At 35.9% G+C, this 13,492-nt stretch overlaps 1 protein-coding gene across 1 annotated transcript in view; it reads right to left on the minus strand.

The window, feature by feature from the left end:
• Positions 1 to 2,750: 2,750 nt before the first annotated feature.
• The window catches only part of tdp1 (tyrosyl-DNA phosphodiesterase 1), a 31,766-nt gene continuing 21,024 nt past the window's right edge, over positions 2,751 to 13,492 (minus strand). Inside the window, exons 15-16 of the mRNA XM_084097009.1 lie at positions 10,981 to 11,086; positions 2,751 to 3,115 (exon numbers count right to left, since the gene is read on the minus strand). Of these exons, the coding sequence (XP_083953135.1) occupies positions 3,042 to 3,115; positions 10,981 to 11,086 (180 nt within the window). The 3' untranslated portion in view covers positions 2,751 to 3,041. The remainder of the gene's footprint in view (positions 3,116 to 10,980; positions 11,087 to 13,492) is intronic.

A 13,492-nucleotide genomic window follows, 5' to 3' on the forward strand; every position in this document is an offset into this window, starting at 1 on the left:
TTATTTGCCGTAAACCTGATTACGATACTGAAATTAAGCACAATACTTATGTTAACACAGGATCTATATCAATGATCCAGCCTGAAATGACAAATAAATAAATACATTTTTTTTTGGAAAACTTTCCAAAGCAGGTTGTAAGAATAATGCATGTTAACTTTTGCCTATAATGTGAAACATCAATGTTCCTGTGTGTAAAGGCCCCGATATACTCACGGCAAAGTTCTTTTCCGTTCTTCGTTTAGGGGTTCTTCGAAATACGTGAGCAGCGATATCGTCCCCTTGGAATTATAAGGTTCTATCTGCGTTCTGAGCAGTTTTGAGATATTGAGCTTTAAAGTTTTTGCATTCCATTCGACTGTGTAGAAAGAACCTTTTTATTTTCTAAATAAAAAGTTCCAAAATGTACACAACTTAAAAAACAACATCACATAATGTAAAGAAGTGGTCACAGAATAAGAATATGTGAATAACTAAATTTTGACAAAAATGTCAGATAGAACCTTATAATTCCAAGGGGACGATATATTGTTATCGAACATCCGTCAACACCCACTCTTGTTGAGAGCGGAGTTTAGATGAATATGTAAAAACACAACAAAATAGAGAAAACAGCAAGCATTTTTTAAATAAAGCATAAGAAAAGCATCTGATCATCAGAGCAAAGTGGATATGTTTGGACAAGCTCTGCAATTCAGCACTTTAGTAAAGTCGCGTCACGTCAAGTCGGGCCTGATTTTGTTCGAAATGACGTCACATCAGTTCGTTCTTCAATTTCACCTTAAGTATATCAGGGCCTTAAGCTCCAGAAAAGATTGGCTTACCGTATACTCAGACGAACATTCGTTTATACGTCTTCTCACACTCCAATTTCCACTTATCCTTATCACAGGCACATTTTTTTTTTTTATTATTCCAGGGAAAAATTACTTCTCTGTCTTCTCACGCAGCACCATTCCTTTGTCTTGTGTCACAGGCAAACTGATGCTTGAAAAGCGAACAGATGCTCACAAAAGCTTAAAATGACCCACAAATTTGCTCAAATGTCTTTTAATGATCACATTAAACCCTGAAGAGTGGACATAAAACACACTGGGAGAGAAGTTAAAATGTATTTCTTGACCTAGAAACTTGAAATGAGTGAATCAACCCCATAATGTACACTTCTACAGTATGATACTGAATTATGAATGAAATGGGCTAAAAACAGAAAAATGCTGTATATTTAGACATTCTACTGTTAGAAATTACAGTTTTACAGTAGCAAATCTGGACTAATAAATAAGAATTTGAATAGTCTCTAGTAAAAATCTAATAGGCGCGAGTGTAATACACACTAGTCGGAGCACTACATATATCTAGACACTAGTTAGTTTCAAAGAATAAAAGTAAAAACAGCTTGCCACATGATGCCTTCATGTCTATACAATCCTCACACATGCAAGTATCACAAAACACAAGACATCTGTAGACTGATTGTGCATGTGCAACTTTATCAGTAACCAGACACAATAAATGCTAAATGAATAGGCTACACGAAAATGTAAAATGCTCCTGTAAAGTGTAGACCGATTTGTAAAATGTTGGAATATGTCCATAGTTCATTTAATAAACTTCATCTGTGGTTAACCCAGGTAAGAGACAAATGTGTGAACTTGAGGAGAACTGTATTCATATTTACACTAAATTCACCTTTGGAACAGTCAGTGAAACAACTGGAAAAATGTCTAAGAAAAGTGAAGATAGAAAATCTAAACTATGCGTTTAGCAACATGGGGACAATTATTAGTAATAGCAGGGATGCAATTGGAATAGTTAACAGTAATCACTCTGTGAATAATAAACATAATGATCCTCCTCAGCCAGATTGCTATGTTAGGTATTATTCTAATGATCAGTACTAAAAGACCTTTTTAGAATGGAGGAGAGCTCTCTAATAATCTGATCAAAGTCTAAAACGGTTCCAACAAAGGTCACAGACGGCTGTGCAGGACATAATTCAGTTCCACCCAAAATTGAATATTTCATTGTCATTACAATGTACAATAGAAACTCTACAAGCGACATACTAGCTGTAACTTTTCTGTACAGATGTGCTGGAGGCAAAGGTCCAAGATAACATTCAAATAATGCAGAATCACAATATTTGTTGATTATAGGACGGGAAAAAAAAATGATGGGGGGCCACAGGGAATTCCTGTATCAATGTAGTGCTAAATTCCAATGTTGCTAGGCAACATGACAATTTCAGGATACGCAAGGAACAGCACCAATTGTTCTGTATTTTGAACACATTCAATTCATCTGTGATGCCGGGGGAGCACAGTCCTCCTAAACATATTCCTGCTTGACTGTAGCTGGGAATGAAAAAAATCTATCCGCCCTTGGCGGATTCACCCAGAATTCATTTCAGAGGACATGTCCATAATCAAACTTAAAAAAAAAACAATTTGAGATGTTTTCACCATTTCATTTACCGTAGTTCTCTTTTTATCTGAACTCTACCTAACAAATCTGTTTGAAAATGGATTTGAAAAATTGCTTTTCTTATTTTTATAATAAAAACCCCCAATATAATTTCATGTTCCTGAATTGAGGTGTAAATATGATTGGGTCAAAGCAATTGACGGTTGTTTCACGGAATAAAAACATTATTGGATTGCTATTTTATACATACATTACTGGCTTTTAAGAAAAGCACAAGCTCTTTCTGACACTGCAACTGAAAAATTTATTACATAGTTCAAAGCTTTCTGGATGTAAAATGTAATTTATTTGGCATTTTTACAAAATGTTTATGATAAATGCATAACTAAACATCTCTACAGTGTCTATAACAACAAAAGACTAAAACACAGCATTAAGGGTACACACTATTATGGTGTACTGTATATGTACCTACCATTGCTGTCAAGGGTTAAAGGGTGTCATTAGGTGGCCAAACAAGAGCGAACTGAACAGACACAGAGCAGAGCGAGATGCTGGTGGTCTGATTTCCATAATAATTCTCTTTTGCAGATGATCCCAGCTGCTTGAACTCCTCAAGAAGGTACCCATACATTTCCATGAGTGTCTGGGGCTTGAGTGTATGGAATATTCCAGATCCAAGGCTTATCTGCAAGGAGAAGAAAACAAAACTGAAATGCAACAGCATACATTACCTGCAGTGCAGTTCATGATACTTTGAGTCAGTCAATGCAGAAATACATATTTGCTCTAGGCCAACAAAGATTGGTTCTGACCTCTTCCTCAAGGGTGATCTCCCTTGACATATACTTAACTGTGGCATAACTACTATATGAAGGATCATGCACACACTGTGTGGTTTACTTAGTAATGAATTATAGGATATAGACTTCTAGAAAAGACAGTAGAGCAGCAGTATCCATGGAAACCAGCTGACAACTGGATTCAATCACAAAAACAACACAGCAGTTAAAATACCTCTAAAAAGCTCATGAAACAAAATGATGTGGCAAATGAGTCAAAAAGGCTCATTGTTAAACAGCTTAGATAAAATACCTATGATATGAGAACATTAAGACATTTATGACTTACATAAAATGTAACTGTCACTTATCTCAAAGGAGTTCTCGCAGATAATTGGGTGAAATGCAGGGGCATACAATAGTCAATCTTCTAAAAGCTAGTATATAAAATATATGAAATGTTGGATGCTACATCACACATTTATTCATATATATATATATATATATATATATATATATATATATATATATATATATATACATACATACATACATACATACATACATACATACATATATATATATATATAAAAATGAGCCTCAGATACAGTGAGGAAAATAAGTATTTGAACACCCTGCTATTTTGCAAGTTCTCCCACTTAGAAATCATGGAGGGGTCTGAAATTGTCATCGTAGGTACATGTCCACTGTGAGAGACATAATCTAAAAAATAAAATAAAACCTAAAACCTTGGAAACGGTGGTCCCAGCTCTTTTCAGGTCATTGACCAGCTCCTCCCGTGTAGTTCTGGGCTGATTTCTCACCTTTCTTAGGATCATTGAGACCCCACGAGGTGAGATCTTGCATGGAGCCCCAGTCCGAGGGAGATTGACAGTCATGTTTAGCTTCTTCCATTTTCTAATGATTGCTCCAACAGTGGACCTTTTTTCACCAAGCTGCTTGGCAATTTCCCCGTAGCCCTTTCCAGCATTGTGGAGGTGTACAATTTTGTCTCTAGTGTCTTTGGACAGCTCTTTGGTCTTGGCCATGTTAGTAGTTGGATTCTTACTGATTATATGTGGTGGACAGGTGTCTTTATGCAGCTAACGACCTCAAACAGGTGCATCTAATTTAGGATAATAAATGGAGTGGAGGTGGACATTTTAAAGGCAGACTAACAGGTCTTTGAGGGTCAGAATTCTAGCTGATAGACAGGTGTTCAAATACTTATTTGCAGCTGTATCATACAAATAAATAGTTAAAAAATCATATATTGTGATTTCTGGATTTTTTTTTTAGATTATGTCTCTCACAGTGGACATGCACCTACGATGACAATTTCAGACCCCTCCATGATTTCCAAGTGGGAGAACTTGCAAAATAGCAGGGTGTTCAAATACTTATTTTCCTCACTGTATATACAGTATATCACCACCACAATGATAGGGTAGTGGTTGCGAAGTTGTTGCCAGATTCACGTTCATCTGTTTCGGATAAAACTGAACAGGGTTTTAGTGCCAATCACAACTGCAAAACATGCACTGCACAATGTAATATAATTTTACAGAAATGTAGCTACATGCAGGTGTGTTTTTCTAAAGAGCATAAAACAGACAAATATCGCTCCTCGATAAGTCGAGGTATCATTCATGTCAACAGGACAAAATGGTGCAGGATAAGTTCAGCATCAAAGTTTAACACTTGAGGTTAGGGATTTGAACAAACCCCTAACTTCAATTATGAGCAATAGTAGTAGTGATGATTGCCTTAGCAAAAACCACTAAATGATTTAATTTCAATAATAAGGACTTTCAATAATGACAGTTTTTTTCTTCTAACAGCAGGAACACAGCAGTAGGGCTACACAAACATTCACATCAAGGCTTAATTGTTGCCTGGAATGGCACCAATATACATGAATAGGAAGTGAGGCAAAACTAATCATAACCATCTACGATTTGTCTTTTCCGCAAAATTAGGTGCATAAAAAAGCAATGCAATTTACTGAAATGATCATCAGTGAAATTAAAGACGACAAGCTTCTGAACATTTCTGACCTTAGACAGATTTAACATTTTAACAAAAAAGTGTTAATAAAGAGCTACCTCATATTTTTGGAAGAAATATAAAAATTTAAATTACCCAGTATAAACTAAACGTACTTTACAGCTCTGGTCACCATTCACAATATGCAAATTTGCAGCTTGCACATTCTGCTCTAAATTTCTCCCAAATTCAATCTAAAACATGAGGGTAAGTGGATTTTCATTTTTGGGCGAACTATTTCTATAATGAACATAAGAGTATCTGAAGCAGCACTCAACTCTCCACACTGAATTAAAGAACTAGACTCGAGTAGCGACTGTGCAGCGGTCCATTCTGCTTCACAATGGCTTCACATGTACTTTGCTCTTCAGTTGTGAGCTGAGAATGAGCCTGTTTTAAAAGCAGATGGAGATGAGGAGTTCTGTGATGATTAGCAGGAAAATGAAACCAATTTTTTTCTCATCTCTGTGCCGAAGGAGCAGAAACAGAAAATGTATCAAGTTTGTCTTTAAATATAGAGGTATTCTTAGAGGTGTAAGTTTAGGTCTGTCAGGGGGTTCAGTCTGTATTAATATCACAGGTGTTGACGGCAGGGGCTGAGATGAAATGTGAGAGTGAGCATGACGGATGCTCTTATTAAAGAAACATATCACCTGCAACCTATAAGAGAAGTCATGCAAAATATTTTAGATAGGAACTACTTATAATTAGCACTTATAATTACGAAATTAGACCATCATTTAAAATGACGCATTTCACTCAAAAAACTAAAACAAACCTCTAAAACAAATAGAAGTCACACTTTGCATAATGAAAAAGCATATTTTTCAGATTTCATGACAATTAAGCATGTTTTCCTCCCAAATCCTCATTACTGTAATGTATAATAAAATAAAGATTAATGCAATACAAAGATTTTTTTTATTTAAATCAGCATATATATATATATATATATATATATATATATACATATATATATATAAATGTTCAAATTTGTTTTTTAAATTGGATTAGTTTGGATTTTGCATTCAAAACGATTAATTACAAATGTCTATTAATTCAAGCCCATGCTGGTGACCTGGAAAGTGCAGAAGAACAGAAATAACACTTGAGACAAGATCATTTCTCAGCAAAAACAGAATCAAGTATAAAAGAAAATCTCTTTACCTCGGTTAAAAATGTTCATGTATTTCCATTTGTCTGAAGAACGTCAGGTATGGAAGAGCTGTTGCCATGGTGCATGCAGGGAAGTTTGCAATTGCACATTTGCTTTGTAAAGCCAAGGGTTATCTGTCTGTTTCCTAAAAGCTGTAATTATAGGTCTTAAATGGCCTTCTGGGTATTATGTAGTCTGCTGTACAGTGCCTCTATTAAGAGCAGAGGCGAGTTGCTGCGAATGGCCTTGGTGGAAGTAACTTTGATCTGAGTGCTGTTTGTCCTGGTCGTGACCCTTCGAAAGGAAGACTGGACACCCATGGGTACAGTTCAATCATCCACCTGCACCCATTTCAGAACACTAAAATGCGCTTAATTTATTTTCTAAGAGATGAAAAAGTTCATTCAGACAGGAATACAATTAAAGGTAGGGTAGGTGATTTGTTCCAGAATTTTTTTTTGCTATGCAGGTTTAAAGTCTCTTTACATCCTGATAGCAATCACTAAGTTAAGTGGTCTAAATGTATTTATATATATATATATTATCTGTGGAAGGCGTAGGACCATAAAATGTCCAATCATTGAATTCGATCCAAACACAACGTCCTACTTGCCTGCCAATGTATGTACTGTCATACCTTCACACACCCTGTTCAGACATCACAGGTCATCAGCACGTTTCAGTTAGACAGAGTCACACTGTAAAAAGTGATCAGTTGACTTAACTTAAAAAAAGTGAGGAAACCCATCGCCTTAAAATAAAGTAAATAAACGTCATGTAATTGAAAAAAATTTAAGTTATGTGAACTTAATTCCACATAACTTAATTGTTTCAATTATGCATAATTTTAAGGCAATGGATTTCCTCACCTTTTTTAAGTTAAGTCAACTGATCACTTTTTACAGTGTGACTCTGTCTAACTGAAACGTGCTGATGACCTGTGATGTCTGAACAGGGTGTGTTTACAGCGCACCGATCACCACAACCGAAACAGCAGCCATAGTTCCTCCTTAACCAAAACAACAAGCTTATGCTGCGTTCAAGGCTTCACATCATAACTATTGTAATTTGGAAGAGATGGAAACCAGTGATGTTATACTCTGAGCGGTTCGTGACTCGAATTTATGAGTTTCAATGGAAACACTATCAACGCTGAAATGAATCAGCAGAAGTCAGGTGATACAGGTCAGTGATCTTTAGGTTGATTATGTTTATTATTATTGTAATGTTATGTGCTTTGAGGCATGAGGTAGTTTAAAGCCTAACTCTCGTGACGCTTTTATTTGCTCCCTGCTTTGCGCGTTCATGTGTTTTGAAGGAGGCGTGGCTTTGGAGACACTCTGAAGGGAGGGTGGGTTCTTATGCTTTCAAAGCTAGCCTCTCGCTATTGCTAGCCTCTCCGAAAATTGCTTTCCCTACCTTTAACAAAATTTTGACAGATCCCTGCTGAACAAAACCGCTTAAACCAGTAGTTTGCTGCTCTTAGCTGGTCTCCCAGCCTGGTCAGGCTGGTCTGTTAGTTGGTTTCAAAGAGGTCCTGTGCAGATTTCAGTTGGTTAAGCTGGGAGACCAGACCAGCTGCCTGTCAAGCTAAACCAGCAATACACCTCCTTAGCCAGACAAACCTTCTAAGACCAGGCTGGTGTAAGCAGGGGTTGTTTAGCTACCAATTTTTTTTATACAAATGTTTGGGTGCATGATAAAACATCCAGTTTCAATTTCATCTTTTGTTACATTATAAATGTCTTCACTGTCTTTTAAAAAAATCATTTTAATGCTTTTTTATCCTATACATGCAGAAATAAGTATGGTAGTTTAATATTCTAAAAATAGCCTAAAAAAGATGAACTGAAAAGTTAAAGTGCTAACACACTATTTACTGCTAACAAAAACCATCACAACCGCACTGACACATCATAAGCAGTGCAGAAACCCCAGCTTTATCTTTATCTGCAGGCCACGCCCACTCATTCCACTTTATGGCTGAAGCCTCAGTTATCAAAAGAACTATGCTGCCATGGAAACCGCAGAGGGCTTCTGCCTCAGTTCATAAACTGATGACACCATTGGTTTCAATAGTACCAATCGATTGCTGCCTCCATTTTCTCACCATGATTAAAGGTCGCCAAACTGACGTGTCAGGGGCAGGGCCCATAGTACTCTTATTTTCATTTACTAAAGAATATGGCACTGATTATCAGTGGATTTTCTTTCTATGTCTTATTATTTTTTTCTTATTCTAGTCTGACATAAGAACTAGTGGTTCCTGACCTAATCAGTGGTGTGTCAGTTGACAAACATAAACTAAATAAAATAATCATATAAGCAATCTCAAAATAGAGAGAGAAAAAAATTAATACAAAAAAAGAAAAAAGAAAAAGAAAAGAGAATCACATGTTCGGTCTGCTCTACTTTCAACAACAGGTGCCATGACAACATCAGGTGGTTTATTTTTCGCTGTAAAACTGCCGTCCCTAATAACATTATTCAGAATCTATAATTTTACGTTTGCCCCGCAAGTCATGGTTAAATATCATGGCACTTCCAACAAAGGAATGGCATTTCTTGCACCTTTTCCTAAGAGCTTGGGTAAAAAAAAAAAAGAAAAAAAAAAGGAGGAAATAAGTATGAAAGGACATATTGTGCTTCCCCCAGAACTGGATTTGGACTGAAATATATTTTTCATTACACAGTCAATGATTTAATATAAGTCCTGATAAATAATTATGCTGAAAATAAAATTATCCTAAATATTTAGATTCTATTTAAAATTGTTTTACGGTTATCAAACAATTTCAACACCAGATTCACTGTATTTTCACACCAATGATAATATTACATCTCTTTCTTTTGACAGCAGCACAAAGCTGCGTTAATTTAAGAAATTGTGAAATTTCCCAGCAAGCTTCCTGCCTCTGAATCAGTGTCCTTGCACAGAAGTCTCAGCCACAAAACACTATTAATTACACAGCAGATTATAATGAGTTCATTTAGTGTCATTAACATGTCCTGCAGGCTATAGTTTGGGTTCGTCTGCAATTATGCTGTCATTCAAAACAATGCACAGTTTTACTGAAGTGTCATATAATTGACTCATGACCAAAATGCTTATTCACATTAAATGGCAGGCTGTTCGTTTATACATTTTGGCATACGGGTAGCTGACAATTAACAAAAGTTTCTTCAAAAACAATATATCCTGTACTGTTCAAAACTTGAAAGAAGTCTCTTATGTTCATCAGGGCTGCATTTATTTGATAAAAATACAGTAAATAATTGTGAAATATTATTAAAATTTTAAATAACTGATTTCTAATATAATATATTTAAAAATGTATTTTTTTTATTTTCAGCATCATTACTCCAGTCTTCAGTGTCACATGTTCCTTCAGAAATCATTCTAATATGCTGATTTGGAGCTCAAGAAACATTTATTATTATTATCAGTGTTAAAAACAGTAAAATAAATAAATAAAAACATTTTTAGGGTTCTTTTGATGAACAAAGTTCAAAAGTTGAGAGAAAAAGATTTATTTGAAATATTAATCTTCATAAATTATAATTATGATGTCTCTGTCCCTTTTGAACAATTTAATGCATGTTTGCTGAATAAAATATTTATTTCTTTACATACACACACACACACACACAGTACATACATACATACATATACACACATACATACACACACATATATATATATATATATATATATATATATATATATATATATATATATATATATATATATATATATTTATTTATATATTTATTTATTATGTATAAAAATATACATAAAGTCTTCTAATGGGTAGCACATCACACACCTGGACACTGCTGAAAAGTTATGAATGAAGTCAGCTGTCCATGTGTTTATATCCAAATTTGTATTTGGACAATCAATCAATTAATCTTCTATTTTTTTAATAAATGAGAACATGACAGAACTTGGTGGCCACTAAATGACGTTTCCTCATCAATCCTATTTGATGGCTCAGAGGACAGCACTGTGCAGCAAATGAAATGTCGATTAATTGAGTCATGCAAACCCCTTGTGCTTCACAGCTGTCAGAAATTAAAATAAGCACTTCGTCATTGTGCGTAGCTGTCTTTAAACACCTCGGTCATCACACACAGTGATGTGCACTCGAGATTCACACTTATTCATTATGCGAAGGACTGCCGTAATTAAGCAGAATGTAAGTGAGCTTGCATTTGAGTGAAAGAGAAAACTAAGACACTTGTATCAAAATTATTTATTTATTTAGCTTGGATACTGGCCTGCCCAGACAGCAACCTTTCATTTGCTGTTTTGCGTTGTGCAATTAATACCTACAGAGTGTTTCCTGAGCAATCATTTCAACTCTGGATTTCAAAGTAAAGGTTATCCTTTCGTCAAGCGATGATTCAGTGAACTTCGCATTAAGCAAACCTTTAAACTTTGAAACTTTAAGTAGATGTGGTTTCTTTAGAGTTCAAAAGAACATTTCTGACATGTTAATGAAGGTTAAAACTACAATGAATCTTATTTGATTTACTTTTGGGGAATTACACAATGTTCAGTCTCACCTTTGTTTGAGTAACGCTGAGGTGGGAGGTCAAAGGGCACAGGGAAGCCCTTGGAGGAGCTGGAGGCTGGAAACACATTCTTCTCAACAGGAAATGTGCTCATGTTCTACAGACAAAAAGAAATGTATTAATGCCCAATAGGGATGTGCTAATTTATGCATGTTCAAAATCAACCAGTCGTGTGTATAGTTTCATATAAATGGAAATTATCACGAGATTAATAACAGAAATATATATTGCAAGAGAGGCTGTATCTCGGAACTCATCATTTTTAAAAGCACAGCTGAAAAACTGTGTTAGAATTATTATTAATAAAGTATTGTTTTAATAAAAGTACATTTATAATAAAACAAAAAGTATTTTAAATCAGGGGTGTCCAATCCTGCGCCTGGAGGGCCACTGTCCTGCAGAGTTCAGCTCCAACCCCAATTAAACACACCTGAACCAACTAATCAAGGTCTTACTAGGCATTCTAGAATCTTGGCAGGGGTGTTGAGGCAAGCTAGAGCTAAACTCTGCAGGAGTGGTCCTCCAGGACAGAGTTAGGACACCCCTGCTTTAAATAGTCACTAATTGACCAGTTGGTTGTCAGATGACTAGTCAATCATCCTGCCTTTTCCTAATGCCTAAAGATTTAGTTAAGAATGATCTAGCATGCTACAAAACATTCACCAAAAGAAAAATAATAATAATTCTGCAGTAATATGGCAATAACACAACTTTCCTAGGAAACCAGTGCATTATGCACATTGTCTAAAATACACACACACAGACACAGACACACACACAGACACACACACAAACACACACACACAAACACAAAGGGCTGGGGAAAAAAACGAAAGAAAAAAAGCACAAATCCACTGAAAGTCCCATTTATTTTAACCCCATCTGAATAGACCTTAAGATATGCCATGACACCCATAAACTCATATGATGGAGATAACGTATCACAAAAGTGAGAATGTGTGCATTACTCATTCTGTTTTCTATGGAAAAAGTCAGAGGGGAGCGGGGCTGTTGTGAGGGAAGCTTAACTCTCCTCTGTGTGGTGGGTATGAAGATAGAGGGAACTGGATAGATTTAAAGGGCAGTGGGGAATATATCACCCAGACTCAGACAGCTAAAGCTTTCGCAAAGCCCAGAGAGATGCAGCAGGTGCAGGCAGCACTGTCCTGCTATTTTTAAACAAAAACAGGAAGCGACCTAGAACCTTACTGTAAAAAGTGGGATATAGGTAATTCTGAATATGGAAGGCATCTGTGGAAGGTTAGCAAGCTTTTTACAACTTTTAGGACTGTTAAACATTGAGACGAATTAGTGTTGGGCGATACCCCCATAGTCAAATCGTCCAATCGTCAGCATGTGAGATTGCAGATACATGATATTATCTTGGGGGTCATTTTTTACTTTTCATTTATTTTATCATTAATTTACTTGTTTATTTAGTCATTTATTTAATTATTTACTTACTTTGATTATCACAGGAAATGACATGCATGAAATGCGAATCGTTGTCTATCGTTTTGCGAGCAATGATGGAGAAAAATGTTACGCTGCAATATTGGAAATATTTTACATTTGAAAGCGATGAAGGCGAGCCAGTGGATAACACACAAGCAATTTGCAAACTTTGCGTGAGAGTTATGCCGGTCAAGAAGTCCCTAACACTCGCTGCGTCTAAAATACTTCCTTACTATATAGTATGCGAAAAACAATCGCCAAAAGAGTAGTACTGCATGTCTGAATACATAGTATTGAAAAACAGAAGTCGAAAAAAGTCCCCGGACAACCTACTACTTCCACCAAGATTCTGAAGTGTGCATTCAATGGACACTTCAGGCCACGGGAGAGGATTTATGAATGGCAGTGAAGCGACACAACTGACGCTGGTAGGTTATGTGACAGTAACAACATGGCAGATATAGTACATCCGAATTTCATTCATGTCACCCATACTGATAGCATACTATACAGAGCATACTTTTTTTAACGGTCGCAAAGTAAATTCAAATTCAAATGTAGTACCTTCTCAGTACCTGATTTCAGACGCCAGTTGATTATTCACTACAGAAAGTGAAAGCAGTCCATTATAAGTGTCAAAAAATGTCTTTATGAGCGAGTCAATAGCAAAGACTTTTCTATTGAAAGGGACTGAAACAAGGATGCTGTTTTTACTTTAAACAACAACCTATAAGACCACTTATAAATGCATTGACTAAGGCTGTCATGGGAACTTAACTTAACTGTTAAAAGGACAAAGACAAAGATATCGCTTTCCTCAGCGGACATTCAAACTGATTTTGTGATTATGAATATAAGATTGACCTGAAGAATATTAATGCAGATAATGCACTTGCTTAGTCGATTTCTCTCTCATAATTCTGAAGTGAGAGAGAGATTCTGAAGATTCTGTAGACTGTGACTGTCGACAGCCGCGCTGATATAGAGCGATATCGCATGGCTACTCGTGTGATTTACTTACTATTTTATATCATATTACTGTGATGCG

Source organism: Abramis brama, assembly GCF_963993115.1.
Source record: "Abramis brama genome assembly, chromosome: 21".
Taxonomy (NCBI): Eukaryota; Metazoa; Chordata; class Actinopteri; order Cypriniformes; family Leuciscidae; genus Abramis; species Abramis brama.